Genomic DNA, 23,670 nt, shown 5'->3' on the forward strand with positions numbered 1-23,670 from the left:
TGCATGGCCACCCAAATACAACAATCATAACAATGGCATGATATACACACAGTAACACAGAGCAGTGCTATGAAGTTGAGACACAGTTCTATGGAGAACAGCACCAGTACAACCTGTTATAATAAAGCAGTCGCATAGTTCTCATGAAGAATGATGTGACACACCTTAACCAGGCCCAGGTATATGTAAAAGGAGCACCACTGTTTGATTCCATTAAGGTGTCCAGGGACTGCAAGCTTTTAAGCTCTGTTCACAATGGATCAATCCACTGTAAAAAGCAACTCCTGACTGCTGCAATAGCAAAATACTTCTATTCCAGGCTTATGTTCACTTGTTTAGAACTTTCTGAACTTTTAAGAGCTTCTTTTCCCTGAGGTTAGCCTGTCTAACAAAGTAAATTGTTTTGGTTCTACAGAATCCAAATTAAGACTTTTTGATCACTTGAGAGTTCAAGAGAAAACAGGAAATCCATACAAGAAACAGGACTGAACTGGAATGAGATGTCGAATCATTCCTGAAAGTCGTTTGGGTTTGTAAGCCTGGTGTTTTTAATTTTTTTTTTTTTTAATACACACACTTTCCTTTATATGGGTTTTTAAGGCTTCAAAACAACCCTAAGCAAGGCAAGAATGTGAATTGAATTTTATTTTGTACTAATAGTTCATAACATAGTTGCTGAATTGTTACCTGCCTTGCATTTAGGGGATAGTGTACATATCAAAACAGGCAAATTGCATAAATGCAGCAAACACATTGACACTTACCATTGGTATAGGTGTTCACATAGTACCTGCGGCCCTGGGGAGACATATAACTCTGCCAGCCAGGAGGGAGATGGCCATTCTGAGAGTCTTCTGTCTGAGGAGTGATTTTCCTAGGTTTCTGTTGACAGAAAGACAGAAGAACTACGTTAAGATGGCTTAAAAAAAAACGCAAAAAAAGGCTGAACAACACACACACAGTATGAAATTCTGAGGTATCCCCTGCAGTTCCTGAGGGCAGGATATAGGACTCAGGGAAGTAAACATCACTAAGAACCCAGACCATTTATCGTGCTATCTATAGCCTGGGAAATGTATTCTGGCAATCTCTGCAAAGCACAGACATTCCCCTAGGGGCAAAGGAACATGGTGGAATGTTGCAGAACCTGTACTGTCACCTTGTCAATCCGACATGTTATTGCATATGCCTTTTGAAAAGGAGAAAAACACAGTGCTCTGTCTCCAAAGAAGAATCACCACAAAATAGATTCAGTATGTTTAGCCTGCATGAATAACAGCATGACCTGTTGCTTGTTGTGAATATGTTGTACATCTAATGTTTGTAAGATCTGTCCATCTACGTACTTAAGACAAAGCATAATACATTTTCTATTTATGTGTACATCTTCTATTTATACATTACTTCATTTATGGTACCTATATACCATCATTTTCCATGGAATATAAGACAGCATTCATGAAGAGATTTCCCGACCAGACAATAACCAGGTGCAGACACGCTTCACTTCAATGAAGTTGCACTCTCTCTCTCTCTCTCTCATATGCCTTTCAACCAATCCCTAAGACCCACTATGAAGCCTACTATGGCAAACAGGAAATTTCCATGAATATTCTCATCTGCTATAAATGTTTACAGAATCAAAGTGGTCCGTTATTACCTGTGCAATATGGACTGTACTAGTGGAATTCATTTCCAATTGTGGGAGCAAGATGTTCTGCTCTAAGGAAAGGTGATCATCACTTCCATAAGACCTTCCATCACTTCCTTAAGACTGCCACACTGAACACTAAAAGGAATTTATAATTTTTCTTAGATTAAAGAGGGTTTTTTCCCCCTCTTCAAGCCTCTTCAAATTATAATAGCAAGAAGGATCGCTTTGCACTGTTTGATTTTCTCAGCTCAGGGAAAAACAATTTCGAACAGTGGTTCCCAGCCCTTATGGTATGGTGGCCCACAGGTTCATTTACTTTGTATGGCAACCCACTTAAAAGCAGAGCATGCACACATCAGTAAAACTGCTTTGTGACCAACCCCATAGAAGAACAAGATAAATGAAACTGTGAAGCAGTAGAATTTAAAGTTTTGAAAATTTGATGTTATCTTCATTACCTACCAAAAGTTGGTATACCTAGCTTTTGGCTCAATCAACACTCTGGAATCCAACAGAACCTGATGTTCTAAGATAGACTACATCCCTCCCTAGAGCATAATTCCTTATATGTGGCCATCAGGGACTTTCGCTGTGGCGACAGGCATGGGAGACAGTGAGACAGAACTGAAAAGGTACCAGGGAAAGGAGAGGGGCAGCAGATAGAGAAAAATACAGAAGAAGCAAGGGAATCATTAAAGGTGCACTTAATATATATATCACAACATGGAGTGGGGCAATGGAGCAGCAGACAGTTGACAAGTATGGCTGAATCCAAAAAGGACTGCGATTAGGAGAACCACTGATTGGGAATGGCATATAATACAGAATTAGCTAGTGTTTCCATTCCACTCAGTTCGACTATTGAGAGCTATTAGGGGGTCCCTCACAGACAATCCCTCCTTATGAAATCAAGAATCAGAACAAACATATTCACACAAATTGCCTAGTACCAAGGATCCCCCACCCAGAGTGGCCAGGACCCTCAGAATTTCTTCCTAGCACTTCCCCCCATCAGCAGCCCTATACCAGATTTGTGCCTTCACATCATCTTTTCCTGACCAAACAGAAGCAATATGCCGCCGCGGAGGGAGCATAGAGACCTTTTCAGTTTCTTTCCTTTGGCAGGGATCAGATGTAAAAAGAAACTGAACTAGACCTCTAGCTCACCACCATAAACCTTCCCTTTGCAACTAATATCAGCAAGGTGCAGAGCAGAAAGGAATGCTCCAAAATGACAATGAGTATCTGTATATGAACAACTTTTGCCTATGTACACCCACCTGAGAATCTTAGAACTGGCTACTCCAACATTTGCCACAGGAAAAGGCATTGAACAAAATAGTAGGTCACCTGCAGAGTAACAATGATGTAACACTATGGCCCTTAAGTCTTATTATCATAGTAGTGTAACAGCATTATTCATTGCAAAAGTATGCAATGTTATTCTTGTGCACCCAATGTTATTCTTGCACACAATGCTGCTATACAGTTGCCAGGTGCTCATCTATTCTGCACAAACTTCTGTCAGGTACTTAGAAAGTATTCCAATATGTGGCCAAGGCCACAATCCACTGTCTTGGGCTCCCCTTCAATAAGCAAAGGCTCTAAAGACTATCTGGAATAAACCTGGGCTGTTCTTTTCCCCTATACAAATATCCCAATATGACCTTTCCTTTTTCCCCTCTACAACTGGAGTTGCTGATGCAAGGCTCATTCTCCTTACTTTTTACTTAAACAGTGACACTGACTGGTCAGGGGCTAGGTAGGAAAATTACTGACCTGGTTATTCTGCAAGAATGAGACTGATTTAATAGCTCCATTCAATAAACCTGGCCATCTTAAAAGCAAAAAACTGAAAGCGCAATCACAGACGATTCCTAAAAGAAGAAAACATGGTAAAAGCCTAAAGAAGCTGAGTTGGCTCCATAAACAGCTCTCTAAAGACCTGAGAAATAAAAAAGATTCCTTTAGGAATTGGAAGGAGGGCCTTATAACCAAAGATGAATATAAACAAATCACCAGTGCTTGTAGAGAAAAAGTTAGGAAAGCTAAAGATCAGTACGAGCTTAGGCTGGCCAAAGATGCTAAAAACAACAACAAAAAAGGTTCTTTTCTTCTGTTCAAAGTAACAAAAAGAGCAAGGACATGGCAGGCCCACTGTGAGGGCAAGAAAGTGAAATTGTAACAGGTAATGAAGAGAGGATGGAACTGCTTAATTCCTACTTTTCCACAGTCTTCTCTTCTGAGGGAAACAGTGCTCAAAACAGAACATATAAAGAGGGTATGAAGTTCCAGCCTAGAATCAGCATAGGGGTAGTACATAAACACCTAGTTTCTTTAAATGAAACTAAGTCTTCAGGGCCAGATGAATTGCATCCAAGGGTTCTAAAAGAGCTTGTGTATGTAATTTCTGAGCCTCTGACTATTATTTTTGAGAATTCTTGGAGAACAGGAGAGGTGCTGAAAGATCGAAGGCGGGCGAATGTTGTCCCCATCTTTAAGAAGGGGGGGGGGGGAGAGGATTCGGGTAACTACCGACCCGTCAGCTTGATGTCTATACCTGAAAAAGTTTTAGAACAAATCAAACAGTCGGTCCTGGAACATTTAGAAAGAATGGATGTGATTCTTAAGAGCCAGCATGGGTTTCTCAAGAACAAGTCATGTCAGACTAACCTGATCTCTTTTTTTGAGAAAGTGACTTCCTTGCTGGATCAGGGGAATGCTGTAGACATTGTTTATCTTGATTTCAGTAAGGCTTTGATAGGGTTCCACATGCTATCGTTGACAAGTTGGTAAAATGTTGTTTGGATCCTGTTACCATTAGATGGATCTGTAACTGGTTGACAGATCGCACCCAAAGAGTGCTTGTGAATGGCTCCTCATTCGCTTGGAGAGAAGTGACAAGTGGAGTGCCTCAAGGATCTGTCCTGGGACCTGTTTTGTTCAATATCTTTATAAAAGATTTGGATAAAGGAATAGAGGGAATGCTTATTAAATTTGCCGATGATACTAAATTGGGAGGGGTTGCAAATACAGTAGAAGACAGAAACAGGATACCGGATGACCTTGACAGGCTGGAAAACTGGGCTAAAATCAGTAAAATGAATTTTAACAGGGATAAATGTAAAGTTCTGCATTTAGGTAGGAAAAATCCAATGCATGGTTATAGGATGGGGGAGACTTGTCCCAGAACACCGCCATTTTACTAGCTAAACAGAAACAGCTTCAAGACAACATGAAGTATGACCAACAATACAAAAAGGTGTAGCACAGACCAGTTACGGTACTGAAAAATAGATCACTGATCATTTACTTAGTCTTGGCAAAGTAGAACCTCTAGCTAACATCCATCTGTGTATGTCTGTCCTTGCAGAAAGTGAGAAATGGAGCATTTTACAAAATACTGCTCAGCACACAACCCAATCCAGATATGTACATATGTTGTTTTACAAAAACACAATGTGGGGGCTTCTGTGTGCCAAAAAGCTAAACTATACATCAACTAGCTTGAAGAAAATAATTGGAGCTTCACAGATGGTTACAGAAATTATGCACAACTTAGAACAGAAGAATTTTAAAGTAAGGATTCTGATGTTTCGGTTAAGGAGATCTGTAAACAAAGTACAAAGTATGTGGCTGTAGGATACAAATCCAGCACTAATAACAGCAATTTATTAAAACATATAAATAACTACTGTAAGATAACAAACAACATTGTACATCTGCTTTATTCAATAGAAATTCAAAGGTTCCCCTCAAGCACGACACATTGAGTATAGCGATAAGGCAATAATAAATCCAGTTCACAACTCCTCTTGGAATTGTAAGATAAGAATAATCTTAATAATAATAATAATAATAATAATAATAATAATAATAATAATAAGAAGAAGAAGAAGAAGAAGAAGAAGAAGAAGAAGAAGAAGAAGGTAAAGATGTCTTCTGACCTTCTCCTCTGGCCAAAGAGTGTGACTTACCCGCCTAATCTAATCAAGACCAACTGACCACTACTGTGTGTGAAGGAGCGCTGTGATTAGTTCCCATCGGCCATGTGACTTGCTAATCCAATAGAAATTCTCCATGAATTGTAAAGGTAACCAGGTTCCATCCATGTGACTGCAAAATCCTCCCCTTCCTTTCTCCTCCCACACAGACTCAGAGAAGAAGCAGCCATAGTTTCAGGAAGCACATGGGAAAGAGGGTAAGTAGTTTTTCAGAATACACTGCAAATTTTTTTTTTAAAAAAAACAGCAGCCAGTAAATATGGGGCTAACTATCCTAGCAATTTTTTAAATGCTGCCAGATTTAATCAGAGTGCAGACCCCTTCCTCTCTCCCTTGCAACACCCCCCTTCCCAAACTTTACAATAAAAAACAACAGCCAGTAAATATGGGGGCTAAGCATCCTAGGAATTTTAAAATGCTGCCAGATTTAATCAAAGTGCAGCCCCCCTTCTTCTCCCCCTTGCAACCATCAGCCCTTCATTTCATGGTGGCATTCCTGGGCATGTACTAAAAACACTGATTTCTTTAAAACGGTTCTTTTTTATTTACAGGCTTTTTTCATTTACAGAGTTGCAGTCTATTTAGAAGGTTTATTTCAAAAACAGACAGTAAAAGGCAGCTGCAATCTCTCTTTTATTTACATCACAGAAATGCCATTTTTTTTCTGGTGCAGAAAAAAGGAATGAAAATGCAAATCTTTGATATAGCCTTGAACATATTTAACCATTGCACTGACAGTTGGAGACGTGTCAAATTTGCGCAAAACTCTTGAAACAATTTTGAAAATTGTTTCAAGAGTTTTGCGCAAATTTGACGCGTCTCCAACTTTATTCAATAAATCAAATATTTGGTCCATATTCTCTTGAGTGAAGAGCAGACATTTCAATGAATAGGCAACCGAGGTCACAACTTGCATTATCGAATGTATTGACATTTCATCAATTACAAATTTCACCTTGCGGTTTACTATTTGTTCAGACCAAGAAACACATGCGTGAGATTTCTGCCCGGGCGATTGAAGCTGGCATAGACCGCAGCACGAACTAATGCTGACATCGCTGATTTCCGTTTTCGGGGTGGTATACAGTCAGAATCTTTTTCAGTTAAAAGCACTATGCAAAGTCTGTTTCCAATAACCTTTTCTACTTCCCCACCCCACTATCCCCCTTTCCCAAATTACCTGTTTCATAGAGTTCTCGCTTGGAATCAGCTCTTGGGAATCAGGAATCTCTTGGAAAACCTGGGTGCTGTAGGGAATAAGTTCCTGAGTGTCTGGGAAATCTTCCAGGAGGCCTTGCAAAATTTGGGAAACGCCATTTTTAGCTAGCATGTCAGCTGTTGTCTCCCCGCTGTCCATACTAACGCGTGTCTCTGTCAAAAACACGCCCCGGGAATGGAGCTTTGCAGGAACAAATTCTTCATCCTCAGAACTGTTCACATATCTCCTTTTAAAATTTTGTCTCACCAATGGCAGCGGGCTTGAAAGTACCAAGGGTCTGGCCGGAGTTTCCATGTCCTCAGCAAGAGCCTGTGCATGTGTGTTCAAGCACAAATGGCTTCTTTCCTAAAATAACCTGGTGGGAGTGGGGGTGGGGCCCCCCAGCCCATTTGCTTTTGACCAGAGGTCAAACACTAGGCGTGTTGTTAGAAGGGTCACATGGACCTACTCAGGCCTTCTCAGTGGCGGACCCCATTTTCCGGGGTGGGCTGCCACAGGCGGAAGTTCAATGACGCTGCAGTGGGTGGTGCTGGAGAAGGAGGAAGGGGAGGGGGCTACACATGTGATTTCTGTCCTGCTCAATTAATATGCAGGGTTACTACGTCACAGCGGGGTGGACGTAGACGTTGATTGGCCTAGCTACGCCATGTGGTGTGAGTCAGTAAGGCCATTTCCTGGAGGAGGTGCTTAATTAATTAAATATGCGGGGTACCTACGTCATGGTGGGGCACAGATGGTGATTGGCGGGGCTAGGTCACGTGGGGGTGGGGCTAGTCAGGACACCTCCTTGTGGGAGGTGCTTAATTAAATATGCGGGGTGCCTACATCATGGTGGCACCCCCAAAATAGGTCACTTCCATCCTCCATTTGACACAGTTTCTGGTCACGACTCTGGGGTCATGACCTGGGTGATGTCATTGGGGTCATGACCCTGATGACGCAGTTTCAGGTGACGTCACCGGATGTGACCTCACTGGCCACACCCCCTTCATTAATAATGTGTGGGGGGGTCTATTTGCTACTAATATGCATTACACAAGCATGGAAATTAATATTACCCTGTCTAGGAGAACAAACTGGCTTATCCATAATTCATAACCATGGTATCAATTCTGTCCGCACAGTAACTTACACATGCAAAAATGCAATGCAAATCCATTATGCTGATCTATACTGGAATCCTTTACTCATATGCCTTAGGATCTCATGTCAGTTTCTACATGCAGGCATCAAGAAGAGCACCTAGTATTATTTTTTATTTCCTTTCACAGCAGGAGACTGCAGGATGCTACAGTTTGTTAAACTTGAGTATTGCAATAGCAGTATTGCGCGCATAAGTGTAAGGAATCATGGCAAGAACCTTTACCCTTGCAGCAAAAATCTGATTAAAAAATAACCTTGCCCTCCAAACTCTGGTCCTAAGAATCAGTGTTTTATTTTATCAGTCTGATTTTGCTTTAAATCCTAACCATCAGTTTCTTGTTGGCAAGCACATTTGCCCCAACATTTGTTACATTTTTCCAAATACAAAGAATTCATTCTCCCACACAAGTCTCAATGTTCTTTTCCATTTCCCAGTATACTTCCCACCCCACCTCCACTCCAGATGCCAGGACCTGCCCTCTCTGCAATGCTTGGCCACCTGCATTACAACAATTTAATAGATGCAGCAGTAGGCACTTAATAAAGACGCTTTGAAACACGCCTTCTTTTTTATAAGTGTGCTTCATCTTAACAATTCACAAAATTAGCTACATCCTTCACCCTTCAGTTATTCCTGTTTGTTTCAACCAAAGCTCTGTGAATTATATAATGACGAGTCCTGCCCCAGACTCACACAGCATCAAAGAAGGTTCAGAGAACAGAGGTGACCAAAGATATAATTATGACTAAGCCTGAAGATGAAGGGTGTCAATGGTATCTAGACACATTTTGTTTTTCCTCTAAATCATCAACACATCTTGTTTTTCCTCTAAATCATGCCGTCTTACCATATGTGCTATTGCCAAGTCCCTTGCAGAAGTTCAATCCTTGGCAAAAGTTGGTTGGATTTGTTCCCCCTTTCCAAGGCAAGAGAAGACACTGCTCACTGCCCACTCTGTTTTCTGTCTACAGAGAGTCAGTGTATAGCAACAAAACTCAGAAATGAAACCACTGAGAGAGAGAGAGAGAGCTGTTGGTCGTTCCCTTCACCCATGTTTGTTGTTTGGAAATAAAAAGGGTTAATTCTAGAGAATTTCCAGATGTGAAGCTTCTGGAAAGCTTTTTCCCTTTGCCAGCTCTTAAATGTTTGCGTAGGTGATGGAGAGCACAAAGCCAGGGTCTGTGCCACTAACTAAGTGGCACTCCATGCACAGACCGGGCAAACAACAACTGCTTTGTTAGCTTGCCTTAGTTTGGCCCCGGCCTCTTTAACCTTCTCTGCCCTTCTACTGTCTCACTGGGAAACGTCCCTGAACTTACATCAAGCCAGCCCTTTGTACGGATTGACCAGCCTGCATTCTGTACTGGAAAACAAGCAAAATAACATGACCAAATGGACATGGTATTCACCACCCACACAAAATGTGCTCCCATTTAAGTAATATGGGAGGCAAAATAGAGGCAAAAGTACATGTAACCTGGCTGCAAACTGAAAGCAAAGTTTCTTGCCCTGCTTTGAACTGGCTCTACAAGAGCTTCAACATACCAAATTCTAATTGGCTACACAGCATCATCATAAAACCAATGCCAGATAAGAAGAAAGTATTGCTCTCACTGACTAGCTAGAATCTCAGTGCCAGGAACAAGAAATTGTGAAGAAGAAATGGCACTCCATGCATATGATGCAATGTCAGCAGTCAAGAAGAACTGTGAATAATAGCAAAAAAGTTCAGAAAAGCTAATGTAATGCTTTGGGGGGAATTTTCAGTATTCCTCATCCTCAATTTCACACTAAAATGTTTCCTGGAGAACATTTAGAGTATTTGTGTGGTGGGATCCAACCAGCTTTTCCACTTGTGAAAAAGGGAGAAGGCATCCCTTTTCACCTTGCAAAAAAAGTATGCTGAGGATCCTGGGACCTACATGGACAAAAGATGCCCCCCCCAAAAACCCACTTAGAATGGGGGCTGCAGTATGGAAAGACAAGATTGAATGAAAAAGCTGGCTGGATCCAGCCCATAGTACAGTGATTGTGCAATTGCTTCCCACATTTTGGAGGCTGTTCCTTGTTCCACTTCATGTTGGTTCATGGCAAACAACTCACACAACAGTCCCAAGTCCTATTTTTAAGAGAAACGAAGCTTATAAATAAAAAAACAATGTACAGCCCATTTAGTACATGGTGTGTGTGTGTGTGCATGCACGCTTTGTTCAGAAGCAGTAATTGCTTTGGCCACCCTGCCTCATAATCAGTGCCAAGAGAGACAGACATGGTGCAGCTATCCTGTTGGGGATTTTTTTGCATTTTTATGTGCCTGTGTGTTTGTGTGTGTGCGTGCATGTGTGTGTGCACCTGGAAATCATGGCGAAATCTGGTGACTGACTCCTTCTGGGGAATGGAGGATACTCTGAGACGTGGTTGAATAAAGCCTGCCCCTGCCTCCCAGCTCTGCTATTTCAAGGAGATCTCTCATCCAAGAAGTTGCCAGGGTCAACCTAGCTTAGCTTTGGAGACTTGATGAGATCGGGCTTGCCAAGTCAGGGCAGTGCAGCTATCTTTCTAATCTAGATCTCATGGCAGGTTTCAACACAATTGACCAATATATCTGCCTAGGGTTGGCAGCAGGATATGAGTATAGGGAAAGCCTAACTTCCAGAGGATTCATTGTAAGCCACATATAGTGTTCACAACCAATACTCCCTCTAAGCTGTGGAGTCTTGTGAGCAAAAATTCTACTTTGTGAGCTACTGACATTAAAGCTGTGAGCTACTGCATACATTAGTTTGCTCTGGGGCCATTTTTCCTGAGCTAAGACAAAAATGTGTGAGCCGGAGACTAAATAACTGTGAGCTAGCTCACACTAACTCAGCTTAGAGGGAACACTGTTCACAACTGTAACACTAGGGTGTCATGTGCAGACAGTCAAAGCACACGAGATTTCCCAGAGAAACTGTCCCTTTAAAATTTCACCATATATGTCCCTTTTATTGCCTAACCAAGTCTCTGTTGACTGACTCTTGCCATTTTTCTCACAGCACTCATAAGCAAGCGCTTGGGGGCTAGAACAAAGCTTAAGAACTCTTATAGCCAGTGGAACCTTTACGACCAACTAAGTTTTATTCTGTTTTATTCTATTTTATTGCACGCAAGCACATTTCTTCACATACACATATCTGAAGAAGTGCGTGTGCACATGAAAGCTTATATCCAGAATAAAACTTTGTTGGTCTTAAAGGTGTCACTAAACTCAAAATTTGTTCTGCTGCTGCAGACCAAGATGGCTACTCGCCTGAATCTATTTTTACAGCCAGTCACTGATCTATTTTTCTCATTTTTAAAAATTACTTTAGCATCCTGAGGTGGTTATAATAAAATAAAATCATATAACGAAAAGGATGTGAGGGCAGATATTGCTAGATTTTTAAGGGGACTACAGTACTATAGCAAGTAATCCCCTCACAGCTGCTTAATGGTCAACAGGTGATCTTTTAGCAATGCAAAGTGGTCATTCTGTAGAATCACCCAGCAAGTGGCACAATGTAGCGTTTATTTACACGATGGACTCAAGATGGATATTGATGATGTCTCTTAATGACAGATAGGGAGGAGTGAGTCACACCCACTCTGATTGCATGTTTGTAGTCATCTGCATTCTCCATAGCGATGAGGCAAATCTACTTCCCTCTTGCACTGCTTTTGCATTCTTTTTCATCTGTCTGTCTAGTACATTTTTATCCCACCCTGCCTCCTAGGAATTCAGAGCAATTTACACGGCTCTCCTCTCCTTCACTTTATTCTTACAAAAAGCTGAGAAATGGTGATTGGCCCAAAGTCACCCAACAGACTTCAAGACAGGAGTAGGAATTTGAGCCAAGGAATTTGAACCTAGTCCAAAATGTTAACTTCCATACCACATTAGCTTTTGTGTTTCTTGTCATGGTTTCTTCTCTCCATGCTCATAGTATAGACACCAATCTACTTATATGACTGCTTCCCACAACTAGTAAAGCTGCTGTGGCCTATGAAAGCTATGCCTGTATTGTACAAGACCTCTTGGTTGTTTTTCCTGCAACAGACTAATGTAGCTATCCCAGTCTCTTTATGCAGTTCTTTTTGTAGCAGCAAATAAGAGCTGACTCCTAGTTTATGTAAGGGAAATGTCAACATCTATATGGCTATACATTGTGCTACATTCAGCCCAGGGTCAGTATTATTTATTAGACAAAAAGTTTGATTTGGGCAGGACAATCCTGGATTCCTATTTCTATTCAAAGCTCGCTGAATAAGTCTGAGCCAGACACTAACGCCCAGCCACATTTGACAGGGCTGATGAAAACATAACTCTCCATATAGGCCAACTTCACCCCTATCTATTTGGAAAAAGGACTGGATACAAATACTATAATTAAGAGTGCAGATCAGGAAAAACCTTTAAAATACTGCTTTAATTGTCTTCTATCTCACCAAGGAAGTTCCCGACTTCCTAGTTGGAGAAAAAAGGCTTTTAAACATATGGTCTTAGAAGTCAGAAAGGTTTAGATTGGCCTTCCCAAAATTGTACCTTTGCTTCCAATCAATCCTCACATGATTCTCAGTTCCTATCTCACTTCTTCCACCCACCTATTGGTCTCCATGAGAAGTACTCCCACCCATAGCAACTGCAGTCTATACCTTGGGGGGGGGGGGACCTAGAACTTACCCGTGAATGCGGCTTCGAAAAGACAAAGAACAACTTTGAACATTGGCAACAATTTGAATTAGACTGAATGTAGATACTCAAATCAACCCGGATTATAATTGAACATGTGTTAATGAGACTATTATCTGGCTATAATATGATTTGAACAAAAACGAGATAAATTTTAGAGAGATTTGTCTTTGCCACCTGAGTGCAACTGAAATGGCAACTATCAAAACACACGGCTGGAGGAGATTTGAAGAGACAGACTAACTGGGTCTCTGAGTTACTTTTCAACTTGGATTAATAGGCTGAGTTATTTGGTAGAGAAAAATGGCATCACCAAGCAAAATGTTTTATAAAAAAGATATAGTGGTCACTATAACTTCTCTAAAGCAAGATCTTGATTCATTAACAGAGTTGATAAAAAAACAAATGGGAGCTTTTATGTTGAAAGCTAGCGAAATCTCAAATCTACATGAGCAGAGTGTTAAAGAGATCTCGGTGACGTCTGTGGAATTGGAAATGGAGAGTGATCCGCTGAGAAATGAACAGAAGAAAACCAAAATGGAACCTTATTGCGCAGTTAAAAAGAAGGACTGGAAATCAAGACTGATTGAAGTTTTTTCGAGAGGAACAAGTAGCGTGGGATCCTTACTATTTTTACCGAGAGGGATGACTGCACTAAGGAGAGAGAAGGTACATCTCAGCAAAAAAATCAAGACATGGAAAACTTTCAGGAAGAAGGGTCTTTGAAATGTTTCTCTCTCTGTGGGTAATTGGATATGGAATTCTCAACAAGAACTGACATGCAATTTTAAAAGGCCAAGTGAGATTTTTGAGTCATATTAAGTTGTTCCTCCAAGAGCAATATAGAGCAAGTTATAGGATTGAAAAGTTTTGAAAATAATTTTATATCAATAAATAGTTAACTTGGATCAATTTTTAAAAAGGCAGACAACACAATTATTCTGTAATCTGGTAGATCTGCTCTTAATATGTTTGAAGAAATTGTTTATACTGAGACAGATAAATTACTATGTTTTTTTTCCCTGCTTATTACTTTTCTCTCTCTCTACGTTTTATGATATTTTAAATCTGATTTTTTTTCTTTCCGTTTGAAATAAATAAGTTAGAAGGATAAAGATATTTATTTCTTATGCTCATTTTAATAACATTGTTAAAATAACAGGTTAGTCTGTATTTTTAATATGGTTAAGCTTAGCTAGTTAGTTCTGTGTTGAGACTTCTCTGACTTTTTTATACTTATATGTGCTGAAGAAGAATAGTTTAGACTTGTATTTTAAGTAATAGTTTAGTAAAAAGTGCATAATGAAAGATAAAGATGATAAAATATAAGGGGAAAATTTAATACTTGCAGAAAGAAAGAATTGGGTATTTCATTTGGAGGTAGAAATGTAACTGATATATTTGCATTTTTCTTTGTTTCTGGTCTCCCACTCTGTATCCACCCCTCCTCCTCTTTAATGCTTCTGTATCTGTGCTTATGCTTTTTCTTTTTATAGTTTAAATCAATAAAAATTATAAAACAAAAAAAACTTCTATGCGGCCTCCATAGAGTCTGCAAAGTCGCGCCCAGTCCAATCATTTAGAGGGATTCGGTCTCTGACAATTTTGCCATTGAGCAACCAAAAAGATAGGGAATTGGATATTGGCTCTGAGGCTTTTTAGACGTATTTTGCAGATAAAATCTTGACTCTCCACCAGGACCTCCCAGCCACGGTTGATACAGTATGTGAACTGGAAGCCCCTTGGCCATCAGATGGTGTGGAGAAACACCATTTTAGGCCTGTGCTTGTCTGGGAGTTGGCTAGAGGAGTCTTAAACTCTAGGCAAGGCTTTGGCTTAGTCTATTCCTCCTTCCCTCTTGTCTGGAAGCATCACTTCTGAGGAGACCTCCTAGAGAGACAGGAAGTCTTTCAGGCTGGTCTCCCAGAAAGCTGCAGGAGGGAAAACCAGTTCCTTGGAGGATGCAGACAGGATCCTTGCTGAAGTGAAGCCTACCACTTGCCCCCTGGGCCCCTGTCCATCCTGGCTTCTGAAGGCTTGCCAGGATATCAGGGACTCTCTGGGCAATATTGGTAATCTGTCCCTGACAAGTGGGACATTCCCAGAGATGTTAAAGGAGGCTGTAATTCGGCTGCTTCTGAAAAAAGCCTTCACTGGACCCTAGAGTACTAGCTAACTACCACCCAGTTTTGAACTTGCCATTCCTGGGAAAGGTAGTTGGGAAAGCGGTGGCGGAGCAGCTGCAGGTTTTCCTGGATGAAACATCCACCTTGGACCCATTCCAGTCCCGTTTCTGCGCGGGCCATGGGACAGAGACGGTACTATGGAAAGTAAGGGGACACTTAGTGATTTTTGATAAAAGCTGAAGGAGGTGGAATAATGGACTAGAATTTATAAAGGGAATTTTTTTTATATTGAAAAATGAAGATGAACTTATAGAGTTAACTTTTCTTATTTTATATTTTTATTTCTTCCGTATTGATATAAGGTTCTAAAGTGGGGATTCTTGATTTGTTAAGTTACCTTGTTTCTTTTTTCTTTAATTTTAAAACACCGGCGGGGCTCAAGAAAAAAGGAGGGAGGGGAAGGGGGGGAAAGCAATGTATTGTTTTTATTTTGTATTATTTTAAAATTTCTTTTAGATTTCTATAACAATATATTGCTAATTAATAAAATGGTTTAAAACAAGAAACTGACCTTCCATTTTGTGTATGCAAGCGTTTGTGTTGATCAATCTCATTTTATGTAAACTGGAGGAGTGCAACCTGGATTAGGCCCATATGACCAGTGTTCCCTTTAAGCTGAGTTAGCGTGAGCTAGCTCACAGTTATTTAGTCTCCAGCTCACACATTTTTGTCTTAGTTCAGGAAAAATGGCCCCAGAGCAAACTAATGTATGCAGTAGCTCACAACTTTAATGCCAGCAGCTCACAAATTAGAATTTTTGCTCACAAGACTCCACAGCTTAGAAGGAGTATTGGTTATGACACATATCTGGGAGGTGGAGCTGACCATGTCAACTCTGAGGGTGTGGAGTTGGACAATTTTTCCAGGACGACTTGGACAAAGACTCAGAGGCGTTGAAGGCTTTCTCCCACAATGCTGCTGTAACTTTTGATGCCCTATCGCGCCAAGCTTTGTGGGTAAAGCTTTGGTAGGCCTTACAAATGGGGACATTGTGCCCTGCACTCAACCAAAATAGACAGAGGTCATTTTTGTTGGTTTGGGTCATCTTTGCCCCATAACGGGTGCATTTTTTGAATAGGGCTTTCTGAGCCATGGTACTAACTCAGCCAGAATAACCCCAGTGAACTAGGGAAGCAATTCCTCACCAACACAAGAAACTGGAGACTTTAAAAACATAACCTTCTCCTTTGGCAGGAAAAAAGGAACTGAGGGTGGGGGCAAAGTTGCGTGGAAGTATGTGGTCCCTGGGCAGGGACAAGATTCTGCCTCTGGCTTGCAGTGCCTCCTGGAGGCTTTTAGCTGTAAAAACCTCTCCAGTAGCAGGCCTGCTCATGAGCAGTCGCCAGGTGTGCCTGCATATAAGACTGATGATGAAGTGTGAGGTTTTGTTATGGTTTTTAGGAATATGTTAAAGATTTTAAAATCTGTATGTAGAACATGAAAGCAACCAGTGGGTGCCTGAAACACGCATATTATATGTAGGGTTGCCAAGTCCAATTTAAGAAATATCTGGGGACTTTGGGGGTGGAGCCAGGAGACATTAGGGGTGGAGTCAGGATCAAGGCTGTGACAAGCATAATTGAACTCCAAAGAGAGATCTGGCGATCACATTTAAAGGGACGGCACGCCTTTTCAATTCCTTCCTTACATAGGAAATAATGAAGGATAGGGGTACCTTCTTTTGGGGCTCATAGAATTGGACCCCCTGGTCCAATCTTTTTGAAACTTGGGGGATATTTTGGGGAGAGGCACTAGATGCTATACTGAAAATTTGGTGCCTCTACCCCCAAAAACAGGCCCCCCAGAGCCTCAGATACCCGCAGATCAATTCTCCATGATTTTCTATGGGAATAAATCTCCCTAGGGAATAACAGAGTTCCCAGCAAACATTTCCGTCCCCTCCCCCCACTTTCTGATGTCCCTGAAGCGGGGGGAGGGTCTCCAAACCGGGGGATCCCCTGCCCCCACCTGGGGATTGGCAACCCTAATTATATGTTACTCTCAGAGAGCGTGGCAATGGCAAAAAAAAGCGGTTGCTGTTATGTGAAATTACCTCATCTATCATTATATCGATCTCCAAGGCATAAGAAAGTGCACATCTGCCATTTATATACATATTCTACTAACTAGTCTTCACCAAGCCTCATATTTCAGAGAGCATTCACACGTATGCCTGCCAGCAAAGAGCTAATACAGTGCCCCCTCGGATACTCATTTCACGGAATACTCTTAAGAGAAGGTGATGCCACTTAGCTCAGCGTGGTCGATAAAACTGGTGGGTACTTCAAAATGTTTCTATAACCATGTGTACGTGCGGGGGGGGGGGGAACCCAACCACAAACACGAAGAGAACAGAATAAAACAAGAAAATTCTTACAATGCATGTCGTGCCTAAAAAGAGGAAGGCAGTTTTACATGGTCATCAACTTCTGTAAATGGACCCCAAACATTAACAGAAATTTGTCAACCCAATGAATTTGTTTTGCTTTAAAGTAGTAACACCAAACAGAAGTAAAAGGGTGGGAAGAGCACCACAGATCTTCTGAGAGGGGCGGAGCCCTTGAGGTGTTCTTCCGACAATTCGTCTTCCCCCACAGAGACAGATATACATAGCTAGGTAGGTTATGCTGGGGCCAAATGCATGCTGCCTTTTTCAGATTTATCACTCATTTACATCTGCGCTGCATGGGATCCACATAGACATAGCTTTATCTATCCCTAATCTCAGTATAAACCCCATCAGGACAATTTTAGAAGCTGAAGTAAGACAATGCAGAATCCCAAAACAACAGGAAAAAGGGAGAAAATCCAATAAATAGCATGTAAAAGAGCTCTATTGTTAGAGGAAAAGGGTTGGTGACCACTAGGGATTTTTTGTAGCAAGAACTCCTTTGCATATTACACCGCACACCCCTGATGTAGCCAATCCTCAAAGAGCTTACAAGGCTCTTAGTACAGGGCCTATTGTAAGCTCCAGGAGGATTGGCTACATCAGAGGGGCATGGCCTAATATGCAAAGAAGTTCCTGCTGTATGTGGGCCATGACAGGTGTGGGTGGGTGTGAGAGAGAGATGCACCCATAACAGGGAGTGGAGGGAGAAAGAATCTTTCATGTCTGTTTAATGGGTGGGGGACTGTGTGCATTGAAATGTACTGGCTAAAATATTGACTGCAAGCTCATAGTACACTTCTTCTGCCGATCAGTTGTTGTCTTCCAGAAAATTGTAGCATAATGAAGCTTGTTGCCTTTAACTCCATACTGGTAGTACTGCAGTATAGATTAAACAGATCAATCTGGTAGAAATTTGAACACAGAACAAAAGAGTTGGGCCATATAGGCCACCTAGTCCAACCCCTTGCTCGATGCAGGACCAGCCTAGAGTAGGAATGTACGCCAAATTCCAAAAATATTGGTATATACTAGGGTTGCCAATCCCCAGGTGGGGGCAGGGGATTCCCTGGTTTGCAGGCCCTCCCCCCCGCCTGCAAACCAGGGAATCCTGGGGGAAGGGGAGGGAAATGTCTGCTGGGAACTCTATTATTCCCTATGGAGATTTATTCCCATAGAAAATGATGGAGAATTGATCCACGGGTATCTGGGGCTCTGGGGGGGGGGCTGTTTTTTAAGGTAGGGGCACCAAATTTTCAGCACAGCATCTAGTGCCTCTCCCCAAAATATCCCCCAATTTTCAAAACAATTGGACCAGGGGTCCAATTCTATAAGCTCCAAAAGAAGGTGCCCCTATCCATTATTTCCTATGGAAGGAAGGCATTGAAAAGGTGGGCGGTCCCTTTAAATGTGATGGCCAGAACTCCCTTTGGAGTTCAATTATGCTTGTCACAGCCTTGATCTTGGCTCCACCCCTAATGTCTCCTAGCTCCACCCCCAAAGTCCCCAGATATTTCTTAAATTGGACTTGGCAATAAACATGCATGCAACATGAATACCAACGAGCTGCTTAATACTTCTTTATGAACATACATAAGCATAACAAAATGTGCAATACGTATACTTAGTTGCCACCTAGTAAGTCCACAATGCATTCACATAAGCTACAAAGTCCACAGCGTTTTCACAAATCAGTATTGAGCAAGGTAACGAATTAAGATGCTCCAGAAAGACCACAAGTTGGACATGCTTGTAATAGGTGTGTTTCGATGGTGTATCTTCGTCTACAACACAGCTCTTCTGGAACTGAACATAAACAGTATTGTACAATAACTAAATCAATAATACATGACATTAAACCATACCGTTCAAAACAACACATCTCCATAATAAACAATTTACAAAAGGATTTTGCAGCATACTCAACTCACCCACAGACGGGTTATTCTGTAGGCGTGTGCATGTGAATTTCCAAGGCAATCACTTTCTAGCATGGCCGTGTGCCACAGTCTAAAATTTTTTATATCTGGAACTAAACAAGAACATGATGTTGATGGAATCAATCCCCTTATGCAAAAACATAAACATAAATGGACAAAAACATGCAACCATTTTTATAACGAACCTTACCCAGTCCTCAATAAGCTTATGTGAATGCATTGTGGATTTACTAGGTCGCAACTAAGTATATGTATTGCACATTTTGCTATGCTTATGCATGTTCCTAAAGAAGTATGAAGCAGCTCATTGGTATTCATGTTGCATGTTTAATGTTTATTGGATGAAGTATCGTATTTAGACTGATGCATTTTGAGTGATGCAAGCACGGCTTTCTCCCAGACCTGCCTGGGGATTGGCAACCCTAGAGTGGAGTGGGTTGAAGTCTTTCCTCTCCATTTAAAAGGATCACTGCATGCTGCTCTGATCCTTTTCCATGGGAGGGAAAATTCAAATCCCTTGGTTTTGCTTTCCCTGCTGCTATGGGTGGCTGGGGAAGAGGTGACTGATCAGGGAGGCATGTTTAAATGTCCCCCTTCCCTTCCCCAGCTGGCGCACCATAGCAGGGCATCTGGGGAAGAGAAGACGAATTGGGGAGGTATGCCTTGCATTCCATCTCCGAGCTGCGGCCGCTCAAGGGAGGGAAGGCAAAGGTCAGTTTCCATCCCCTCCCCTGGGAAGTAGAGGGAACTGAAGCTGACACCCTCCCTTCCCTTTCCCAGCCCCACCACCTGGGGAATGGAAGGCCAATCAGGGACTCTGAATAAAAACTGAAAAAGATCAGCTATTTTTCAGGATCACCTTATCAGTAGGTAAATCAGATTAGAGAATACCAATGAGGTCTCTTTCAGTTATTTATTCCATTCGGCAAAGCGGAATGCACATCTTTAGCTTAGGGCATCCCTGGCAAGTGTTTGTCCAACTGCTGCTTAATGACTGCCAGTGAGGGGGAGCTCACCATCTCCCTAGGTAGCCGATTCCACTATTGAATAACTCCTACTGTAAAAAATTTCCCCTGATACGCAGTCGGTACCTTCCTGCCCTTTATTTAAACTCATTATTGCAAGTCCTCTCCTCTGCTGCAACAGCAACAGCTTCCTGCCCTCCTCTAACTGACAGCCCTTCAAATACTTCAAGAGAGCAAGACAGGAAACGTGGAAAACTGTACTTCAATGCAGATGGCAGATTAAAATGACATAGATCTGTCACTGTAAATAAGTAGGTATCAATCAGGTAAGAGGAAATTATCCACGAGTGCAAGGATATAAAACTCATTTTTAGATGCCCTTACGTTTCACATTGAGATAAAAATTTTATGGAAGATTTCCACAGATGATGGAGGGCTGATTTCTGCCGATCCCTTCCATTCCATTGCCGACTTCCAATGCCCACCAAACCAACATGCCTAGAGGTTCCCTGCCTTCCAGGAACATCGTTTGGGGCTGCAGCAGAGAGGAGAGACAACGAAGTCACACTCTGCTGATAGAAGTCCTTCTGCAGCAGAAATTTTCGGCAGCATCCAAACCAAAATGTTAATTCAATGCAAACACACCGTTCATGAATAGTTTATCACATAGGACATTCTACTTCGGTAGCGTGCAAGAGATGGCTCAGGAGAAACCACAAGGCCTCAGTAACACCCATGAATCTGAAGCCTACAGTGAAGAGTAACCTAGGACTGTGACAATATCCATTTCCTTCCCCAGCACCCTACATTTTTATGTTGCTAGAATTTTGGTTCATCCTAGCATCTTTATAGAACATCAGGTTTCCATGGCACCTGATATACTGTGTGATATTGGACTTATATTTAGAAACTAGAACAAGGATCACATGAGCACCCAAATGGATATGCTGCTGTTGTTATAGCAACCAACTTCTCTGTGCGATTACGCAAGTCGAGATTGTTTTTAGTCAGAGAAGAGAATTCACAGTTGAACAAAGACCTCCTCAAAAGTCTTACGGTTCCAGGGATTTGACCCAACGTAGGACAGACGTTAATTATTTCTTAGTATTAAAGACTAGTGGCAGACAGAAGCACAGCAACATTTCTGCAGCATTCATTACTGTGTGCTCTTCAGTCACTGTAAAGTTGGAGAGAACTCAGGAGGAGCAAACATGATGGTGCAGCGTGGCCTGTGATGACCCTTTCGAGAATCACTTGCCCTAATCCATGAGCATGTACCAAGCCCAGCCTGTATGCACCACTTCGTCAACAAAAACCACATTCTATGGCATCACTGCATCGTTCAAGCTCTCTAAAGGGCTTTGTTACCCTCTTAACTATGGCCTCTTGTTTTCCAGTAACCCTGAAACCGTCAGTCACAATGCAAGGACCAGGCCAGCTGCAAAGTGAAAGCTTTATGGAGGACTCGCATCGCACTGTCAGGGGCTCCACCACATGAACCATCAGGGAGAGAAATCCAAGTTTCATAAGCAAGAAATGCTCAGCGCCAAAGAAGTTTGCAGAACTGTATGTCTTCTTCACTGCGGCTTTTGCCTGCACCTGAATGGGTGGGAGATAATGCAGCTGCCTTAGTATGGTTACTTACAATTCTATTCCAGTTTCCCTAAACACTGGGGAGGACGGTGGCTCAGTGGTAGAGCATCTGCTTGGTAAGCAGAAGGTCCCAGGTTCAATCCCCGGCATCTCCAACTAAAAAGGTCCAGGCAAATAGGTGTGAAAAGCCTCAGCTTGAGACCCTGGAGAGCCGCTGCCAGTCTGAGTAGACAATACTGACTTTGATGGACCAAGGGTCTGATTCAGTATAAGGCAGTATAAGGCCTCATATGTCTTCATATGTCTACTGGATAAAAGGTGGGCCAAGCTGAAGATCTGACTTGGGTGGCAGTCTCACATAAGAAATGCCTCAGACTTGGTAAACTGCTCTCCTTTCTGTTTACCCAGAGCACAAAATCATGAACACAGCACTAAGACAGCTCTGCACTGAGTCAATATGAGATCATCTATTAGATCTCAATGTGAAGTGATTCAAAGTTCTTGATTTCTATGTCCAAAGTCAGTCTTATCAATAAAAGACATTTGCCAAGGGTCTAACATTCCTTGTTGCAAGCACTACAAAACATGCTTCCATGATTGAAGGGGTATCTACCTTCAAATCATATTTATGTCATCACAGCCTCTTCCCAACTTTACAGATTCCTGTGTTTTTTACCATGTATATGAAAATATGTGCTGACTTCCTATGCGTAAAGCATATTTTAAGTGTGGGGTGCCAAAAACTGCTCAACCGCAGAAACTGCACTGTTTAACAGGAAACACTCATATAGGGAAGAAACAGTCCAAAAACAAAGTGAGGGACAGAAAACATTAGCATGTATTGAACTCTTCATATGTATAGGCTAAGCAGACAAATGACATTTTTAACTTAGCAAAACAACACATTGGCTGAGGCAGTGGGTGTCCAAGGACCTATGTCAACATGGAACTAATCAAACCGGCAGAAATTAGTGTCAGAATGTCACCATTGCTGCCAGATTAAACTAAATTATGAACTTTTAAATACATTAACGGGTTTTTATGATGTTAAATTTAAGTTTTATTGTTAAATTTAAAGTTTTTACATTTATTATTGTATATGTATAAGATATTGTTAGCCGCCCTGAGCCTGCTTAGGCGGGGAGGGCGGGATACAAATACAGCTAGATCGGTAGCTGAATCAGATTAGAAAATCTGATTCAGCCAAGCAAGTGCCCCCCAAAATACTGATAAGGTATTTATTTGGCCTGGTATATACTGTGCATACACCCCTCGTTCTGGTACCTTATCCAGCTTGCCTTTTGAGGTCCTTTCAGTTGCCCCACGGGGGAGTAAGTTCATACTTCCTGCAGCCAGGCTCTTCAGTCCTCCTCTGAGTACTTCTGCCACACTTTTATATTCAGCACATCAAAAGAGGCTGCTCCCAGTCCACCAGTGGCAGCACGGTATCACACCCAGCCTGACCATATTGAGTTCTGACTGGGACAATAGCTACATAAAGCTGATACTTGGCTCCAGAGGCTGTTCCTACCTTATATCAGTCAGGTTGGGCAATGGCTCTTTTTTCGTTATACCCTACTTCCCCCAGTGGGGATCCAAAGCAACTTATAACCTCATTTTGCCCTCCTCCATTTAACCCTCACAATAACCAATCCATAAGGCAAATTAGGCTGCAAGTGACTGACCCAAATCACCTAGAGAACTATCATGGTAGAATGGGAATTCAAATGCAGGTCTCTCAGATACTGTTCTGACACTCTAAATACACCTCCATGCTGGCTCTTGACCAAATATAACTTTTATTTTTTCTTTACTTATTTTTTTATTTTACCACTTTTTTTGTCTTATGTACATTCTTGGTTGAGGCT

At 41.7% G+C, this 23,670-nt stretch overlaps 1 protein-coding gene across 2 annotated transcripts in view; it reads right to left on the reverse strand.

The window, feature by feature from the left end:
- Positions 1-23,670, reverse strand: part of GAS7 (growth arrest specific 7) — a 236,213-nt gene that overhangs the window by 140,095 nt on the left and 72,448 nt on the right. The window contains exons 1-2 of one of the 2 annotated variants that reach the window (XM_060252648.1): positions 8,869-8,960; positions 765-882 (exon numbers count right to left, since the gene is read on the reverse strand). In XM_060252648.1, the coding sequence (XP_060108631.1) occupies positions 765-882; positions 8,869-8,871 (121 nt within the window). In that variant the 5' untranslated portion in view covers positions 8,872-8,960. Of the gene's footprint in view, positions 1-764; positions 883-8,868; positions 8,961-23,670 lie in introns of those variants that run through there. The other variant, XM_060252647.1, reaches the window with a different exon arrangement.

Source organism: Heteronotia binoei, chromosome 13 (genome assembly GCF_032191835.1).
Source record: "Heteronotia binoei isolate CCM8104 ecotype False Entrance Well chromosome 13, APGP_CSIRO_Hbin_v1, whole genome shotgun sequence".
Classification (NCBI taxonomy): domain Eukaryota; kingdom Metazoa; phylum Chordata; class Lepidosauria; order Squamata; family Gekkonidae; genus Heteronotia; species Heteronotia binoei.